The sequence below is a fragment of the Heterocephalus glaber genome, unplaced genomic scaffold (assembly GCF_053883595.1).
Source record: "Heterocephalus glaber isolate CG9 unplaced genomic scaffold, H.glaber_assembly_v1.0 deba00001556, whole genome shotgun sequence".
Taxonomy (NCBI): Eukaryota; Metazoa; Chordata; class Mammalia; order Rodentia; family Bathyergidae; genus Heterocephalus; species Heterocephalus glaber.
The window spans coordinates 2,754,559-2,775,587 of record NW_028258347.1 but is presented as its reverse complement, the minus strand read 5'-3'; the positions used below and the strand labels follow the sequence as shown (position 1 = coordinate 2,775,587).

The following is a 21,029-nucleotide window of genomic DNA, read 5'->3' as shown; positions in this document are numbered from 1 at the left end:
TAAAGATTTAAAGTAACTGAATGCATTTTAATTGAACTGAGGTTTTAATAAAGTCTATACTTTTAAAAATCCATCTTAAGAGTGGATTCCAAGAAAAGATTTCATTATATGTGTTTGAGGCTTGAAGAAAAATTACATATTTCTCTCCCTGATGAAAGCATAACCCTATTCATAATTAATTGAATTTTTTCTGAAATGAAAAGTAGTTTTCTAATGAAAAAATGTAATTTGTATTTATGTGATACTTTTTCAGTAATAAAAATACAACTCCCTGGGAGAGAGAGAATGAGAGCTCAGTGCTCTCCATGAATGGACCTATTTTGCGGGAAGGAAAGGGAGGGCTGGCGATGTTCGGGTGGCTCTGAAGCGGACGGCGTGGGCAGCGCGTTCTGGGGGCCCACCGCCTCTGAAGAACCAGGCTCCCCCAGTTCACGAAGCAGAAGTCCGCATTTACTCCTAACGAAGCACCGCGGCACTGGGCCCGAAGAGCACAAGTACGGTAACGTGTACTACCTGTCCCTCAGACCGCCAGACGGGCCAGACACACGAGGGCAGGGGAAGCCTCTACCGCCCACTTCTCAGAAAGCAGCCAGAAAAGCTCAGCGCCGAAGAGAAATCTTAGAAAGGATTTAGGATGGTGCAGCAGTTCCATCTGCATGTATGGTGTGCAAACAGGAACACGTCGCACACACACTCGCACACGTGCAGCACATATCCTGCGTCCCCCCTGGGGCCAATGTGCAAAGGACTGACTCGATCCGGTATGTCTCTATGAGTAGCGTTAGTTACAGGGGTTTAAATTAAGGAACATGCAAGCAAAACGCTTCCTTCTGAGATTCTTTATCCTTTTTAGGACAAGAGATGCCCGGATCGCAAACACTGTTACCACTCTGCCTTCTCACGCAGTTCTGATGCTCACGGCTGGGCCAAAGGAGCCATGGAGTCAGGGTTTGCACAAATCACTCTCACACCTCGGCTCTCCCATTTGCTTTGAGTCTCTTATTACCGATTTCAAATTTAGCATTTATAACTCCACTTTCTATCAAACACACAAGAAATACATAAAATCACAATAATATGAAATATTACAATCCTTAAAGTATTTACTTGACACGTTCACCAGAGGGTTCTAATTACTAACGCAGAGTCTAATGAGGGCACTGGCAGGGTCTTTCCTTCATTTTTACTTTTCCAACAATGTCGTTATGGTAACGAGCTCAGTCAGAATACCCGTGGAGCGGTCTCACACATGGCGCACGAGGGAGTTTGAAATCACCTCCTTAGGTGATCTCTACCATGGCCCAGGGAGGGGAGTATCTCGATCTGCAAAGTCAAGTCAGGGTCAGGAGTCAGTTAACAGAAAAAGGTTACAAGCTAATAAATGAAAAAACTGTATTTGCAAACTCAGCATTGTAATAGCCCTTATTACTACAGCACTGTGCTGTGTAAACTGTTCTTTGCTCACTGTAAACACAATCCTTCAGAAAAAGCTATGACACATAGGCACTCCATGAACACAAAGCTCAGAAAATCATTAATTCATATTTATGTGCTTTTTTTATTCACAGATCCTTAAAGACCTACACTAAAAACTGACAAATCTCTTTCTGCTCTTCTTAGATTACTGAAAAGGAACCAAAATACTAGGTTCACACCTCTCTGCCAAAAGTAAGAAAGACCATCTTACAGACTTACTGACACTAAAATAGTGAGTTACTAATACTTATTACTGATATAATTCATACCTACAGTGAGCAAATCTAAAAAGCAACCACCTGCAGTATCAACAATATATACTCCTTTTAGACTATTTTCTTTGAGAATAGACTGTGTTTTGCCAACAAACAGTAAAGCTCCAATTATAAAATAAATATTTAAATGACACATATAAAATATGAAAAATAGAAATATTTGCATATATTAAAGGGAAAATGGGTATAACAAAATTAGCAGCAAAAGTTTTCTTTTAAAAATGAAATTTTGAACATAAAGAGTATTGTTTGAAGAGGCTTTATTTAGGATGATATGTAATTGATGATTATTTAAAATAATGACAATGAATAAACTTTCATCATGGGAAATAAAATTCAAGCTTAACAGTTTTATTAAAGGTTAAGTAGATAAGCTCATGTGAAAATTTGAAAGAAAACAAAACTACAAAACATTGATTTATACCGAGTAAACCTCAAACCAAGTAAATGTTATGGTGTTTGTGTGTGTGTGTGTTAGAAGCCTTTATTTCATAGTTTATCAGTTCTTAATTGATAGCATAGTGTTACATATTAAAAGGCTTGTTTTACTTTATGTGTTAGCGATCACTTTGCAATTCCAAGCATGTAAATGAAAAAAAAAAACCCACTTATTTTCAAAAACAAACCACAAAAATCAAAATAAAAGGTGAGAATTCTCTGAACTCATTTCAAAACACATGTGCTCTCACTGCCAATATTTAGCATGGGGGCTAGGAGCAACTGATTAATGGTCATCTTGCATTTCTCCCAAAGCAAATGTCAGATGTGTATAATTTGCTGTACTTCAAAATGTGAAATTAATAACCACTCCCTTAACCATGTCATCTAACCAGACTCTAGGAAGGTTGTTTCTCTTAAAACGCATAACATTTATGGTTTCAGATCTGATCTCCCTCTCCTCTATTTCGTGTTTCTTTAACAGAAAAACCTAACAGATAATCGGTGGCCATAAACTACCATCTAAAAGGGTACGAGACACTTGAAGCACGCAGTAATTAATGGCACCAATGAAGGCAGATGAAGGAACCCCGCATATGGATCAGTGGGCACAGGAGGCCACTTCAGAACATCACCACACATAATTTGACACAAATAATAATATCTACTTAGAAAAGGCTCATGACTGAGTTCCATGTGCCCTCATGGAGAAAATTACTTCTGATTGAGACCACTTGGCAGACAAGTGTGAGGAAATCTGAATTTCAGCTCTTCAACTGCCTCTGATTTACAGATATCCAAACACACTTGGCGGAATTAATCATCTCAGTGTTTGTAAACATAAACATTTACCGCACGTTTAAATGCTAATAATTCACTGCACACCCTAAAACTTCGGATCCAACCAGTGGTAGTCAAGGCCGGACCCACGGTGCTCTTAACTCCCTCTCGGCGTGAATGAGGAGGCCCACGCACGATTTATACCAGAAGAGTACATGGGTGGGTCCAAAGAGCAGTGGGCTTTAGGGGAGAGAGGCAGCTGTGTACTGGGGACCCATCTGGAAGGGCCATAGCCACCTGCCTTCCCGGGACAAGGTGGAAAAAGGAAGACTGCGCATCCGGACACCCAGCAATCATGCTGGGCAGACCATTGCCTCCGCACATCCACTTCGCCTGCACCAACAGCAGCTGCAGCCAGAAAGTGGGTCCACCTGAGGTGGACATATCAGAAAAGTTTCCATCTGGGGGTCATTTCAATAACCCGGAGTTGATGAAGGGCAATAGGATGTTCAAGATCAAGTAGTTACAACCCATTCACTTACGGCAGAGTCACTGCATGCAGGGAAAATAAAGAATGGAACGTGTACAGCTAAAAAGCACTTACAGGAGCCACTTCCTGCCCCAGAGAAATGGATTTATATGCTAAATTTCAGGGGTTAAAGAAAATCCCCCAAAACACCCACAGAAGCAAAATAAGACCTAGAACTTGGGGCCGGGGATTTAGCTCAGTGGTTTCGCTACCTGCTGCACAAGCACAAGGACCCGAGTTCGATCCCCAGTACCAAAAAAAAAAAAAAGAACTTGACAAAGACAGGTAGAAAATAAGTAAAAATGCAGGCAGAGTAAAACTGATAACAAGGATCAAATGCAAAAAATGATAAGGACCCACAGAGCAAATATTGCATGGAATGCGTGTGTCTTTCCATGTACGCTGTCGTGAGGAGTACTCTATGCTGACGTCCTACTAGGACCAGGACCTTGCCTCAATGCCAAATATATCTGACTGGACAAACGAAAGCTCTTCAGAACAAGAAGCATCCATGATTAAATTCTACAGAAATTAATACCTAACATCGTATATGAAGAAAAGAAAGAAACGCCAAATTCTGTGGTCCCTGTTCAACATTCCCCGGAAAGGGACCTGTCTCGAGCGCTTCTGGCATTGCTTTTGCAGATGCTGGTTTGCTTTGGCTCTGCCTGCATTTGGCGAGGACAAGGCACTGTGCCTTGATGCTGCTGCAAGACCACTGGTCTCCTCTCCACCCATTAGTATTCCCCGCACTCTAGAGGCTGCACAAGATTCGCCACCCAGCAAGAGAGAGTTACAGAACCCTGGGCACCCTTGATTGTGTCTGCCAGGTGGGGAGAAAGTGACATTAAAATATGATCATTCCCAGTAACTGCAGTCACCCACCAGTGTGTCGGAAATTCGGCTAGGTGAGTTTCACTAGGAAAACATTCTTTAATTCCAGTGCTTCTCCACGTCTGTCATTTTGAGTCCTTTTGTAGCAGGTGGTGTTGCTAACATTGAAAATTGAAAACTTTCACCCCAAACTTTACATCATTTTACTCATACACAGAACAAAGAATCCATACCAGTGGGAAAAATCTCTCAAAACCTTAGTGAATGGATGAAAATGAAAATGTCCAAGCTCTGCCCGAGTTGTAGCTCCTGTTTTCTGCTCTTTAAAAGTTCCTTGCACAAGACCCACTCAGACAAAGGACTAAGAAGGTACACACCACAATTTTATATATAAAACATGAGGCCTCCGAGCCTCACCATTTAATATGCACCATGCTTGAATCAGCACATTACAATCGAGCTACATTTATCGGTGATGCTACCTTTTAAAATGTAAATATAAAAATAAAAGCAGCAAATTCTACTTTACACTCCACATGTCAATATATAAATATATCAAAACCCTACATAAATATGCACTGTTTTAGTTGACAGATAAAAGGAGTTAAACTTCTGTTACATGTTTCTGTATTTGATGAAAACAAAACCGTTGGTTTAAACTGAATGTCTCGCTACTTAAACATACATACTTTTACCTTGCATTCCTTTGTTGATTTCAGGAAAGCATCTGTAGCATTTCTAGCCCTTTTTGTTCAATTAGAAACAGAAAAAAGTAGCCTCAACTCTAAATTAAGAGCACAATTCCACAAAAACGTGCCCGCCCTTCTCACTAGGGGAGCAAGCACTACTCTGTAAAGAACTTGCTCGGCTGTTTCCTCTCAGTCTCGTCTGGTAGCTGCTCAGCAGCTCCTCCCTGGAGTTGTCGCTGCTGTGTTCAGGGTCCCTGTGGCACCCAGGGACACCCCACCCGCTTTCTAGGACACCTGTGTCCCCCACACCGGACAGAGCCATTTAATGAGGGGCTCCCACAGACTCATGGGATGGAGCTGAACAGCAAGAATAAAACCTTAATTCTACAGTTTAAAAAGCGCGATTTTAAGTAAGCAAATGTGTCCTGTGCTCTCCCACTTTCTCCAATGGCTGCATCGCGGATCCAGTTGGAAGGAAACATTTTTATTACTAATTTTTCTCCTTATCTACCAGAAGGATGTTGATTTTTTTCATTTACGTTTGTTGCCTGCAGGTAGCAGACCAGAGAATCATATAGTAAAAGTTCTTCCTCTTGATTAATTTCTTTTCATGTGTTATTTCTTATATATAATTGATTTTGGGTTTGCTCATAGCTGTATAATTTTTTTTAAATCTGTACCAACTGCTGTCGTTCAATCAAGAAAGTTGAAGAAAATTACCTGAAATTTATTAAGTTTATTAAAAATGAGATGTGTGAATATTTAAATTGAGTTCTGAGATGTTAATGCAAAGAAAGATATTAGAGAAATATTAATGTTGAGTTCAATTTGAGCATACATCATTGTAAAATGAAGGGGAAGGGTCAGGTCTTGCTCAAATTGTTTCTTTAGGGGGAAAAAAATGTACTCTTTCATCTTAAAAAGTAAAGTAATATTCTTTGCTCTAAAGTCTTTGGCCACTTTTTTGGTATAGAAACCTGAAAACATTTTAAGTTATTTAAATGCATTTCCCGAAATCCCTTGCTTTCCAAGATTTCCAATTAATTGAATGATGTCACCAGGAAAACAACGATTTTGTTTAGAACACATGGCAACCTTGCAAGCAGCAACTAATTTCACATAGTAACTTAAACACCAGTATAGGAAGAAAAAGTTAGGGTTAGAATCTCTAATGACTAATTTACTGCCGAGAAGTAACACAGGCATTGAGAAAATTCAGCTCATTAATCAATGCCCCACGCGTGGACCCAGGAAGTTAGTGACACAGTTGGCACTGAAATTCAAATATTTTGTAATCAGAGGCCCAGGAAGCTGTCCTTGGTTTACAGAGGATGGCAGCTCCATCATGAAAACAGTGCACTGCAATCTTTACGAAGGCAATCAGTACCCGCCCTTCTCCACAGAAAGGCAGGCCCAGGCCCCAGAGAACGGCTAACCCACCGAAACACGCCTTGTATAAACCACACACACACAGGCCAGGGACAAGGTCTGACTAATAAACCCGGCACAACAGGGACTAACAACAATGACTAATGATGAAACAGAACAACTGTGATGATACGCTACAGTCAAAGTTCTTTGAGGCTTATAACATGTATTTGTGGCTGTGTGTATATGAGGCGTGTGTGCGCATTGTGTCAGTGCTGGGGACCAAACACAGGGCCTGGACCCTACTACACAAGTGCTTTACCTCTGAGTCAAGCCAGCTACACCCCAGCCCTGGAACCTTCTGCCTCTCTAGTGTTCTACAGCCTCTGGATGGTAATTTTGTTCTTGTCTATGGGCCTCACTACTGCTGAGGGGCTGAGCGCGGCAGGCTCTGAGCGAGGCACCGTGACCGGGTGCAGGAGACCAGACGGCCCCAGCCCGAGGGGAGCGGGCCACCCAGCTAAGACGATAAGACGGGCCATGCACACAAGGTAGGACACCGAGGAAAGCAAAAATGCAAACCAAAACATTGTAAATGGAGGGGGTGCAGAAAAGGCTTCTTACATGATATGAAGAATTCCAGTTATTTGGGCATTTTTTACTTCCACTGTTATAATTCCATCTTAGCCACATCTGCAACCAGAAGCAGCAGGTCTGGTACCTCACGTTTAGCCACTGCCCTTAATACTTCGATATCGACTTTTCAATTGAATTTAATTGTTCTCCAGTTGAAGGCCAAATCCAGGAGTGATAACACAGAGCCAACTTCCCCATGTCCGGGCTGTCGGGGGAAGTGTCCTGTCTGAGCCGGTGAGAGCCATAGTCCTTCCTGGTCATTCAGAGTATGCGCCATCCACACACACAGGACAGAAGCCGAGCCTGCCGAGCGCTCGGAAGCGCAGTTTTCCTTGAAGGGAGGACTAGGCCCACAACACAGGCTGCTCCCCAGCCGCCAATGCAGAGCACTGACGCGGGTGCATGCTCGTGAGCAAGAAACGAAAGCCATCAACTCCCCACAGAACCCGTGTACGTGACGGGTGGCTGCACATTTATGACCGAGTTAATCAAAATCCCAACTTGATGTACTGCAACAAGAAAATACGCACACTTGCTTCAGAAACGTCAGCGCTCAAAGGATAGCATTATTCTAATCTAAACGCACTAACGTAAAATTACCAAGTGTTTCTATCAAAAACTAGTTGATAATATTCAGTGTGGGTTGATAACAAAGCTAGTAAAAGAGAAGTCAAAAAGTTTAAACTGAGAAATAAAAGAAGAGCAAAAACAAAGCCCATAACCTTCTGATGCCACAATGAAATTCTACCCCTTTCCCTTTCTAGCACAAATCAAAGGTAACTGCAGGTTGATTTTTATAAAATCAATTACAAAAGCACTAGCCCCACAGTGAGTCCTGAACAGGAGCTTGGCAACAAACTTTCCTAAACCGCTTCCTAGGTCCAAGAAGAACACTGTGGCCCCCCAGGAAAGGAAGGGGCAGATGGATTCGCTGCAGAGGTTCTGGGCAAGTGTGTCAGAGGGGCCACACACAGACACTGTGTCCTGCTATATGTGCAAGCTCTTCTTCTTAGCTAGCAACACTGGAGTCTGACTCACTTCTCCTCAGATTTTTTAATTCTTCATCTTGGTAACACCCTTTCTGGCCCTCCCCTAACAATGCGATTCTTAATACCTGTTTAATTATTTTTGTTTAGTTTATGCACGATATAATTTTCCATCTTTTTATATATTTTTAAATTTTTATTTCATTAGTGCATGTGCGCAGCACATGATTACATTCATTGTGGGGAGTAGGTACGTGGGCCTAACACATCTTAATTCTGTAACTATTAATTTAACCTTTGGGGTAATTTTTTAAATAAAATAACTGGTCTCAAAATGTTGCCCAGATTCCCTGGCTGGTGACAAGTAGTCAATCAGCAGTGTCTGTCCACAAGTGAGTCCCACATCAGCAGCATCTGCAGCTCCTGGAAACTCCTGAGAAAAGCAAGCTCATTCTCAGAGCCCAGGCAGCCCTGCGGACTTCAGAGAGCTGAGATGGACCCTGAGTCTGCGTCTGGGAATGAGGCACTGCGGACATGTGTGCAGGGGGGCCTCGGAACGTGCGGTGGCTGCTTGTTCCTGTCCTATAACTGAACCTCCAGAGCATGGCGCTGGTGTGGGCTCCAGCCTCACCTACACCGAGGTGCCTTGGGTCTGCGCTGACCATAGGTACTGGGCTGTGTCTTCCCTAGGCAACTGGACAAGGTCCCGGTGACAGCCAGGCTGGGTTATTCACTCAGTGCCACTTAACTGTTTGTCCACTCAAGTCCGGGTCCTGCAAGTGCCTGGACGGCATCTTCTCAGCTGACTCTGGGTAACACCGACAGCCGTAAGCTGCTGCCAGGGGATCCCAAGTGTCACCTCTGCCCTCCACAAACACTCGGGAGCCCTGCACCATGCAAGCCCTCGGCCGAGATGCTGTTTTACTAAAGTCACACAAACACATACAAACACACACACACACGCATGCACACACGCCTGGGTGTGGGATGGAAGGAAGGCCAGGGGACAGCATCTCAGTATCTTAAAGCACAGATCAGCTGCTCAAGTGTCCTACAGAACAAGAGCTTCCATCAGCAGCAGCGTCCTTACCCTGCTTTCTGAGCCTGGGGCTCCTGAGAAGCCAGGAGGGGCCGGCCTGGCGGGCAGAGGGAGAGAGGTTGCCCATGTGGCCAGTGGTCCGGGGTCACACTCACCTCCCTGTTGCCTGGAACCCACAGCTCTGGGCTCACAGACGGGCGTGGCCTCCTCTGGAAGAGGGCCAGGCCTGCCCAATGCAGGATGCTGACAAACGCTCCCCAGCCTGTCCCATCCTGCACACCGCCCTGCGCTGTCAGGAACCGGCCCCTCCACAAAACAAAGCATTGTTGCAGAGCCTGAGCACAGGCTGCAGTACGAACTTTAGAGAATCTGCCTAATTTCACAGGTGTAGGTGTCACTTTCCAAATTTCCATGCCAGCAGATCTCTTTCATCTTTGGGGGATGAACACATAAAAAAAACACCTAAAACATCTCAAGTTGCAAAACCCTACCGAGACAAGGGGCTGTGTTGGTGGAGGCAAAAGCAACATCCCCATGTCCAGCCCGCCCTGGGGCCACCAGACAGGCCAGGCACTGCGTGGGCCTGCGTGACCCTGCAGACCCACACCCGGCCCTGGGCCTGCGCTCCCTCCTCCCCCGAGGCCCCGGCCCTGTTCCATGAGCTGCATCTGGGAGGCACGTGTGCACCGCACAACGGCAGGTGTGAGCCAGGAGCCCCTGCAACGCATTTCAGGAGGAGCAGCCTTCCCCGAGAGGCAGGAGGGTGGAGATGCAGGGTAGCCAAGGCGCACAGGGCCTCAGCCAGGGCCTCTCTTGAGAAGGACACCCTGCCTTGGGTTCCCAGGCTCAGCGGGCAGTTGCGGGGCAAAGGTGGGTGCTCTGATGGCTCAACTCCTCCTGCAGCTGGCAGTGCCCCAGGTCTGCCTCCCACAGACCTCCAGAGGCTCTTGGCCTAGGGGAGGAGAAAAATTGGCTTCATGCTTCCTTTTCAATTAACCCCAGCTTCATTTCCCTCTTTAAATTGTCAGAGTAATTGAATGGAGGTGGTAAAATGTGAAGTTCTAGTTTCCATGTGGATTTGTGTTTGTTTGCATTTTAGACAGGGTCTGGCTATGGAGTCCAGGCTGGCCTTGAATTCTTGTGGTCCTCCTGCTTCAGCCTCCCTCTGGACTGCTGGGATTGAAGGCATGTACCACCATGCCCAGCTTTGCCTGCCAATTCAACAGCAACCACTTAATGGATTGAAAGGCTCTCGGCAGCAGCTTCCAACCCCACTGCCCCATCTTGCTGGAACCAGAGAAATGCACATCACTATCTGCAGGGTGGATAACTGCAGAGTATGCGATTTCCTAGGCCTGAATGAATATTCCCAAGTACCAGAGGCCTTGTGCCCTCAAGAGCTTTGAACTTGTTTGTTTCTGAGGGTTTAGACCATGTGAGTCAAAGCTCTCTCACTCTTCTAAAGCCCACGGTCTAAACCCTCAGAAACAAACGCATCCAACTTGAACAAATGCAGAAGTAGGCATCTTCCTGTTTCAGACAAGGTGCCTTTAACAGGAACCAATGTTTCCCCAACGGCTTGCTTGGGTTTTTGTTATTATTTTGTTTTGCTACCGGGCTGTTACCACCTAGGATGGGTAGGACACAAGCGGCTGAAGCAAACATGGCGATGCTTTTTCTATGTTACCATCTTTTCCTAGTTCAGACACTGTTTTCATGCCATTGTTTAGAAAACCATTCTTTCAGCCTCCACCCCATTTTACAAACTTAAAATGTTACTTATGGCTTGGAAAAATAAAAGCGAATGCTGTAAATCCTTCCTGAAAATGCAAAAGTACAAATCAATTAACAAATTTCATTCGCTGTTAAGGAAAGCATTCATTCTGGCCCTGCCTATCACTGTGACCCTGTGCTTTCCAACTGGAAAAAGCAATGACGAAGCTGGCCATGGTGGCACGCACCTGTAGTCCCAGGACGCGCCAAGGCTGAGGCCAGCCCAGGTAACTCAGCAACTGAGAGAGACCCCGTTTCACAAAGTGAAATTAGAACCCCCCAAAATAAAAGGACCAGTAAAAAATGGGCCACTGGAGTGAACAGACATGTGAAAGAAATACAGATGGCTGATAAATACGTGAAGAAAGGCGCAGCATCACCGGGCACTAGAGAAATGCAAAATAAAACAACACTGAGATTCCACCTTATCCCAGAAAGAATGGCTGCCATCAAGAAATGAAACCACAAATGCTGTGAGGCTGTGGGGTAAAAGGACCCTTCTGCAGTGTTGGTTGAATGTAAACTAGTTCAGCCACTGTGGAAATCAGTGTGTAGGTTCCTCAGAAACTAAAACTAGAAATTCCATTTGACCCACCTATTCTCCTAGGTATCTTCCTGAAAGAGTTAAAGACATCATATTAGTGATCCAGGCCTACTCATGTTCATAGGAACACGACTCTTAATACTTAATCTTGGAAGCAGCCTATATGTCCATCAACAGATGGATGATAAATAAAACATGGTATTTACACACAATGGAGTACTACTCTGCCCTAAAGAAGGATACACTTGAGTCGTTTGTAGGAAAAGGGATGCACTTTAAGACCATAAAGTTCAATGAAATAGGGCCGGGGATTTAGCTCAGTGGTTTTGCCGCCTGCTGCACAAGCGCAAAGACCCGAATTCAATCCCCGGTACCAAAAAAAGAAAACAGTTCAATGAAATAAATCAGACACAGAAGATGACCAGGAGATTGAGGGAGAGGGGATAAAAAGGAGCTAACTTCTGGTGTGTGCATGCGCGACCTCTACACAATGACTGTAAACATGAAGTCCTACAACCGTGTAGCAACCATGTAAAATTTAAAAATTATAAAAAGCAGATACAACCTCCAAAAAAATAAATGAAACAAAGCAAGGGCTGGCTCAGCGGCTCGGTGTGCAGGCCCTGGGTTCATCCTGCCGCGCAGGTTAGGGGAAGGCGGGAGGGAGAACAACCTGTCGCCAGGCCACCGCCGACCCCAGGGCTCACGCGGGGTGGCACTGAGCTCGGCTCAAGACCCAGAGAGGCCCCAGCTGTGAAGGCCCAGCTTCGCTCTGGTCTCACAGGGACGCTGTGATGCGCGTCACCCGCAAGTGTGTGACCTGTGCTCCGCCGCAGCGCACGCCCAGGGTTAAACACCAGGCCTTCGGGCTGTTCTGCTCTGCACCTCAGGGGACGGGTCCAGGGTCTGTCTCCGGGAGCCGCCTGACTCCCAGCGCCAACCCCAGGAGGGGCCAGGAGAGCCAGGAGCTGCTGATGAGCTGAGGGTTCAAAACGTTCTCACGAAATCTCCTGACCCTGTAGCCAGCCACAGGAACCTGCAGCCTTTGGAAGGAGCGTTATGTGAAAGGGCGGGCGCCAAGTACGCTGGATGCACGCTGGGCACGCCGAGCAAACGCGTTCAGCGCGGAGACCAAAGGAGCTTTCGCTGCATTTAGCACAACTCAGAGTGAGTGAGCGTAGTGGGCCTAGATTTGGTCAAATCCCTAAGAACTACACCCAGACAAAGGGATCACTCAAAAGCAAACATTCAGAGACCTGCTGTGTCAGTACAGAGGTTTAAAAGGCAAACTTGCCTTTGCAGTAAGGTCTTCTCTATCTAGGTCATCAAAGCAGAAGACTAAGCAAGTAAAAGCAGTGAGGTCACTCACGCAACCATTAAAATTTAAGCAAATTTAAGATGGGAAAAAAATTAATGTTCGGGTGAAAAACTCTAAAATTGTACAGCTAGTAGAACTTATTTTGCACTATAAAGAAGAGCACTTCTGAGTGAATGGAGGCAGCAAACCTCTCCTAAAACCCCATGAACCCGGCGGGAGCAGTGACACGCACGGGAACAGGACGGAGCGCACTTTCAGTTCTGGAAAGAACCTCCCGGCCCTTGGGCTCCCGCAGTCATTTACATCTGCTCTGGGCCGGTTCCCTCGCTCCTGTTTATCGTTTATTGTAGAGCCCGCATTTCACAACAGCCACAAAAGTGGTCCACAGTGTCATCTGTGGGGGTCATGGTGCTGCTCCCTGGCACGGCAGGGACATCACCACCTTCACCCCCTGGGAACTCAGTGAGCAGGAGACACCACCTCACCTCTCCCCGGCTGGCAGGAAGCACCCTGACACCCTTCATCTCCTGTTCAGCTGTCTTCCCCTTGGAGAAGGGCCTGGGCCAGGAAACAAACGGAGCCGAAGGAGCGCACAGAAACCCTAACGCCTGGGAGGGTCTCTATTATTTCAGTATGCTTAAAAAATGCATTTTAAGAGCACCCAGGACTTGGGGATTAGAGATGGAAGGGAACTTTGGAACGTAAGATAAACCATATATTACTGACTAAAAAAGGCAAGCTTTGCTTTTCTCCCCCAAACTATTTACTTTATAAAATTCAATAATATTTTTAAAAATCAGCTTCATGTTATCACAAAGATTCCTGAAGGAATTTTTCAATGAAACCAAAACATAGGATAAAAGACTATATGATAAGAATCAGAATGACCAAATAAAAGTATAATAATGAACGTTATTATAGAATATGCACACTTGATGGTACAGAGCCGTTAGATTAGTGACGCTGATGGCAAACCATGAGAAACAGCCTGTGAATGCAAAGAATGACAAAAACAGACGAAGAAGAGGAGAGGTGGACAGGGCAGGCTGGAGGAGACTGCGGCAGAGCTGCTCCCACTGACCACCAGTGACCGCACATTCAAGTAGACCTAGGCCACGGCACGTCGGTGCTACACGTAACAGTGAGAATTCGGGCATGTCAAGAATTTCCAGGGCTAAAGAAAGCCCACCTATTTTAGATTAAGAAAAACTACCAAAATCGATATGACTTCATACTAATTGTATTTTAATAGCAAGAATCATCTTTCCACCCCACATCCATCTCTCTATTCCCCAAAGAGTGTATCAAACAGATGACTAAAAAGGTCAAACATCACAAAAGAAAGAAGGGGAAAAAAACCAGAAGAGAAGGCTAGCAAAATGTGGTAGGGACAATTACGGAAGAACACTATATTCGATAAATTATGAGATGTATGGGCTGTGTAACCAAAACACCATCAGACGTTGTGTTAACCAGCTTTTCATCGCTGTGACCAAATGTCTGAGAAAACAACTTAAAGGAGGATTTATTGTGGCTCTCAGTTTCCGAAGTTTCAGCTCAAGGTCAGCTCCTCAGTTTCTTTGGGCTGAGGTGAGGTAGGAACATCACGGCAGAAGGGCTGAGGGAGGAGGCTGCGCCCCTCCGGGTGGCCAGGAAGCAGAGAGGGGAAGAGCCAGAGAGGGAGGAGCCAGGCACAAGGTCACCCATGGCCACCCCTCCGTCCAGGCCCTGGGGCCAGAGTCCCTCACCTTCCCAACAGGGCACGGAGGGGTGGCCTTCCTGTGACGCCAGATCCCGTGTGGCCCAATCACCTTCCACCAGCCCCACCACGCCTGGCACGGGGCACCTCCGGGACATTTCAGACTCAGCCATGGCAGAAGCTCCGTGAGAGGACATCAGCTGTACAGCCCTTAGGGAAAGATCTCACCTCAGGTACAGAGAGAGGAATTACTAACCACTGGGAATGGCAAAACTATGCTGAAAATGTAATTTTCAGGGATCCCTGAAACTTGCTAGAGACAAAAATAATTTTGAAGAAGTCAAATTACAAATAAAGGTTTGATTCTTAGGAGTCTAAACGCTTATTAAGACTAAAGTAACAAATCAGAATATCAGAAAATATAAAAGGGGAATTGAATTGTAACAAAGCAAATGAACACAGATTAAATCAAGAGAGAATAGAGAAGTGGGGCCTAAAAGTAGCCAAAAATAATTTCTATTCGTCTCTAAAAAGGTTTAAACTGCTTGCATTTTGACATATAGGTAAAATTAAAACTTCTAATACAAATTGGGTAATAAATATGCCATTTAGTAGGACTTCCTCACATTTAAAGGCATTAAAAACAAATAATAATAACATTAAAAACGACAAAATTAGTGTACAAACACTAGGAATAGAAAAAAAGATATAGTCTCTAAGGGGAGAGAACTGAGCAAGTTTCAGATTGGAACAAAAACAAAGACCTATTAATTTTTCCATTAGATAAATACTGTAAAATGTTATTGTTTTTCAAAATGAAAATAGGCAAAGATGTATCAGTCAACATAAAAGGAAATATAGGAAGGTTGATAGTATTAGTATCACACAATATTTCAGGAATAAGCAAATGAAAGTTATGGTATATTCATAAAAAAAGCAATGGTAATACTACTGAGTGGAGAATCCAAACAAGCCTTTACACATCCTCCTGAGGAAACAAAACAAAAATGAGACTAGGGAATAATGTGAACACTGTAAACAACACCTGCATGCACAGAATTAAATGTTCCATGCCATTCTGTTTCTTATAAACAAAGAATCAATTTTTACAGGTATTCTTTTTTAATGTTTAATTTTATTTGTATGTACATTTACCGTAAGAAGCTGGTGCATGTATGTGACACATTTTAATTCTTTTCTTCATCCCTTTCCCTCTCCATCCTTTCTCCTCCCACCATCTCTCTTTTCCAAAAGATCTTCCTGTTTCCTATTATCTTTTATTTTGCTCTTTAATTCATTTATATTTTGGGTTTCTAAAAGAACTATGCGATATTTCAGGTTGTTGTTTGATTTCACTTCAAATAATGGTCCCAAGATGCTCTTAAAGTCTTTACAAACACAGACCAATTATTAGGAAATCCAAAGCTCAACACTGTCTAAAAGTCAAAATCTACTACAATGTGGTTTAACTAGAAGTGAAATATAATTTTCATATAACTTAGAGGTTTTCTAAAAAAATTACTATCTTAAAATATAAGCTATGCATTTTTAGTAGCCCGGGGTCAAACAATGTATTCTAGTTTTCTGGCTGGGAGGTATTTAGGAGAGGCAGCAGATGAGGCAGGGGAAACTCAGAGGCCTTGAGGTCCCCTGAAGGGTCAATGGGGACCCTGGTGGGCACCCCAGGGAAGGTGGCCCAGGGGCAGGTGGCCCAGGATGTTTCCACAGATCAACCCATAGAGACCCTCAGAAAAGGAGGGTGAGGTGTGAATGAAAGCTTTAGCAACTTATTAGACAAAATAGCCAACATTGGCAAACTTTAAAAAGTGGCTAAAACAGATTTTTTAAAAATCAAGCTGAACATTTTTCCGATAAGCTTGAAAATACAATGAAATGCAAGAATTCTTTTTAAAACCTTATGCTTTTAAAAATCTAAGATAGGACATCTAAATGGAAAAGTAGCTGAAGGAAGAACTAAGAACTTGCTAAATAATCTTTAAATATTTATGTAATGACCAAATAATTTCAAAATGTGAAAACTGCTAGGACTGATCTCCATCAAATATATACAAAATTTAATGAGTAAAATCATGCCCATATTATAAGCATGGCTCCATAATTCATTCTTAGAAGTAGAAACTAAGTATTATCAAGATGCTAGTAACCTCCAAAGTACATATGTCCTGGATTTTGATTTCCAGGTTCCTTGGGGAATTTTTAGGAACCTGGAAAAATGACTGTGGAGCAGAACAGTTGACCAAGCTCTCCGTGACGAAGGGATGTTGTATCAACCTGCACTGATACAGCAGGCATTCACCCTCCACCCAGGACAATCTGAGGCCCTGAAACAGGAGCAAGGGCACTGCGAACCAGAATCCCCAACTGTGTTCCACTGTGCTCAATGAATTTATACTGAAATGTGACATGTGACAAGTGGCTTCCATATTAAAGTTCATGCCCAGACCATCTGATGAACAAATAGTTAAGAGTTATAAACAAATACTGTGATCCAATTCAAACATATACCAGAAGTAGACATAACCCAAACATGTGGTAAAAACAGAACAATGGAACATCATGTAGGTCCATGATCTGGTACTAAAATATTTAGCAACTGACAATTGGAAAAATTCAATAAACAATAAAGGTGCTTCTTAACAGGGAAGGATTAATCAATTAAGCTAAAATAACTAGTTAGCGATTTAGAAAGAAAAGTCAACTCCAGCTTTTATCTCATTTCAAAAATAAATTTCAGATGGCTTTTCAGTGTTAAACACAAAAAACAAAATCTGTAAGAGACAAAGTCAGTAGTTAGTTAAATCTTTGGAAATGGAATGATGTTTTACACATGATAAATGAAATCACAAAGCAGTAAACAGACACAAATCTACATAAAAACAAAGACATCATAAATCTAAATATATTTACACTTTCTGTGTGGAAAAGTATGAAAAAAATGAACACAACATAAGAATAAATACATTCAACAAATAAGTAGCCAGGAGTAAAAAGTTTGGTGATACTCGGCCCTTCCTGTGCCGCTCCGACGCTGGGTGCCAGGGGTTTTGCATAGCGAAGAAGGGGACCAGGTCTCTTACTGGTGGGGGTCACAGCTAGTGGGCCACAGCAAGCAGGCTGTCCGACGAGCACTGTGCCAGAGCCGTGAGGCGAGGAGTCACAGCGAAGTCCCGTTTCCCCTTTATGCAGCAGATCTGCACTGCACAGGACCCACAGTGACTGTGTCACCACCGCGTGGGGCCCTGCACCAGGCCCCAGCACCTTCCCAGCTGGGTGGAAACCACCTGCAGCCCATCCTGTCCCGGGACAGAAAGACACCAACGACTCCCATCGCAGCCCATGCACTCTGCCACAGGGCCAGCAGGGCAGCCACCTCCTCCTCCCTCCCAGGTCCAGCGCAGGGTCTCTGCCCTGTCCCTCCCTCTGCCCTCCAGGTCCCGGCTCAGTGTCCTCACCTCCCTGGGGCCTCTGGGGTCTCATCCAGGCCCCTCTCACTCTCTGCTCAGCATGTCTTCCTCGCGAAGACATCAGTTCTCCCAAATGTGGGCCACAGTGCACAGGCTGCTCTGGCGTGACTCGTGGACAGCACAGACTACGCCTTGCTTGGACTGCAGCCCTACTGGGAAAGCCACCACGAGTGTGCTGGTAAAGTATAATGTTGTATATGAAGAACCTAAGGGTTGGGAATGATTTAGAAGTGCAGAGATTCTGTGTTTGGACAAATACATACCCAAGGTAACAGGAGTTTAACTTTTGTTTGCCCAAATATTATTTAGAGGACTCGGGCAAGTTACTTAACCTGTTCCAGTTTATATGTGGTTTTTATCATTTATTTATTTATTATGTACTTATTGAGCCAGGGTCTCACTATGTCATTCAGACCGGCCTTGAACTCACTAGGTAGCCCAGGCTGCCTGAACTCACAGCGATCCTCCAAGTGCTGGGATTGCAGGCGTGTGCCACCATGCCAGTTTATGTGTTTTTTATAATCTGTAAAATGAGAACAAAATTCGTACATGTAACATAGAACTCATACCAGGGCCAGACAATAGTATTTTAAACCTGTTAACTCAAAGAGGTTCAGAAAACCTGCTGTTTACAATCAAGGGTTAGTAAATGTCAGCTATTCCCCCAGTGTCTGGGAACAAATCTGAGCTCCTCCAGCATTATCCGTGTGACCATAAGTGAGTCACCTTATTTCCCTACACTTCCCTTTCTCCTCTGTAAAATATGACCATAGTCACTTTTAAGACAAAATGAGTTAATAAGTCTGATGTTCTTACAATACTTGTCAATAAATATTCCAAAATGTTAACCATTATTATTTATATATTCAAAAGGGAATATCAGTCATTAAAAATAATAATTAGTGCTATTTGGCAGTATGTTTCAAAAGGTTTGGAACTGTTCAAACTCAGGGTCATTAATTCAACTTCACGGTCTCCATCCTCCAGGAAATAATCCGAGATGACAAAGATCAGGGTTCAGCAAAGTTCATCACAATGTTTGTTCTAGGAAAGAAGTCTCAGAAACATGGTGAGTGCCAACACAGTTTGATTTCAAAGTTCGTATCACTGAGTGCAGTGCAGTCTTCAAAGATTAAAGCTCTTTTAGAAGAATGCTGGTGACAGAGAAATGCTCAACATATATTAAATAGGAACAGTGAAATCATGTGATCATGGAGTTCGCTCTAATCACTTTTACATGAGGAAACTAATCACGTGTGCTAGAACTCAGCCTAACTATTCCGACTAAATGAAAGCTTTAAATAAACTTCAGGAGCTTTTTCGCATGGACTCTCTGACCTATATTTTGGCTAAGTTTGGCTTGGTTTTCCCCTTCTGGAGGGGGAAAAAAACAACTTAAAAAATAATAAAATACATAATTTGACCTGCAGATATTTTTGGAGTTATTATATCTAATGTTTCTCATAAAAATCATATTTGTGACCCATGAGGATGGGACATGGCTGATTAGACTTCTCATTTTGGCTCTTCTGGTAAACTCAGCCACTGCCTCGTGCATGCCTGGTGCATGGACGCACAGATCCCATTTATCCCCCTGATATTACCAGTCTCAGCGACAGAAGTCAGTGGACAGTGGGAAAAGTAGGGAAACCAATTTTTTTATGAAAACAAGAGAATTCCTAAGCTCTCAGCTTGTGCTGATTTATCAAAAATCATAAATCTGTATATAGCATAACAAACTATAGGAAATTTTAATTTTAAAAGATTTTTTAAAATCCTCACTCCCATGGACTACAACTGTATGTGAGAGAAGTTCCTCATTTCCTGTCCCTTCTGAGATCAAAATTTCTCCTATTACATGATCATTGTCAAAACAGCTTCAAACCGGAATGAAGGGCCACAAAAAGAAACAAAGTAGCAATCTTATACTACAGAATTAAAACTAACATGAATAGCAATCATGAACAAATATACTGAGATATCAAAATAACTAATATAGCCAAACTGTTTTATTTAAAAGTAATAAAATTTAATTTTTAAAATTCTTCTGGTTTCCAAGGATATTTATTAGGTATTTACTAATAAAGATGTGCTACTAAAGTTACATAATTTATCAAATCAGGTACATGAAACCATACTCCAACAGTTGTCTTTTGTATCAGCGAACTCGTTATTTTGATATAGATCTTTAGGGTGACATCAGTACCCAGGATTGATGATGGCTATGCTGGTAAAGGGAGGAGCTTAAACCAGAAGATAGGATAGAAAGGAATGGGATAACAGTGTCAGCAAAAGGCAACCGATGAAACGCCAAGACCAGAGGGGCCCAGATGCGGTGGTCTGAGTAACTGGGTGGGATGGGATTTTGTCCACTGCATGAGTCAAAAACCAAATAGTCACTTGTGTCACTGCCGAAGCAGTGCAAAATGGACACCAACATTTACATTTAAACAGACTTTCAACTGAAAACTGCCCTCTTCTAAAGTTCCTGGCAACATTTAAAAGCTGCCAAATTAATGACACAAAGTGCTTAGCACAGGGCCCAGAGGCCTTTTCTATCCTATGAGCAAGCTCGAAATTCTCACAGCCAGAGACTCAGTTAGGCTGTGCTGGCTTCGCTTTCGTGGTCAGCAGCAGCGGTATTGCGTAAGACCTGCGCACAGCGGTCCTAACTCAAGGGAATGTTGGTGGAAATGTCCTCAGCGGCCTTGAAATGCAACACAGAGGTGTGTGCAGTCACGCCCCAACTGAAGGCGTCCCGAATCCCCGCCAGCAGCTGAGGCCCCAACTGCGAGCCCTCACGTCGTTACCTAGGAAGGTCATTCCATACTGGTCATTTCTTGCCTTGACAGAGCACCTAGCTCCTCCATGCTCCACACCCCGGTACCGCGAGCATGCGCTCTCCAGCCCCTTCCTCTCGCTCTCTGTTGTCCGTCATCATGGCTCCCGGACACACTCATTCTACGAGGTACAGATGCTGTGAGTGCACACGAGCAGACAGGTATGGCAAAAGGAGAAATGCAGAGCTTTGGGACACTGGAAAAATAACCTAAAAACTGACATCAGTGATGGAAATGTGATCGGAAATCTTAAGCTTAAAGGCTCAAAAGCATGAGGCCAAAGAATCAGTAACAGCCACTTGGAAGTGGGACTCTCAGAA

At 43.8% G+C, this 21,029-nt stretch overlaps 1 protein-coding gene across 5 annotated transcripts in view; it reads right to left on the bottom strand.

Annotated features, from left to right (window-relative positions):
- Zfpm2 (zinc finger protein, FOG family member 2) overlaps positions 1–21,029 on the bottom strand; it is a 407,643-nt gene that overhangs the window by 321,268 nt on the left and 65,346 nt on the right. The window contains exon 1 of one of the 5 annotated variants that reach the window (XM_087190835.1): positions 17,858–19,861. The exons of the other annotated variants lie outside the window; for them this stretch is intronic. Coding sequence (XP_087046961.1) covers positions 17,858–17,930 — 73 coding nt within the window. The 5' untranslated portion in view covers positions 17,931–19,861. Of the gene's footprint in view, positions 1–17,857; positions 19,862–21,029 lie in introns of those variants that run through there. 5 annotated transcript variants of the gene reach the window in all.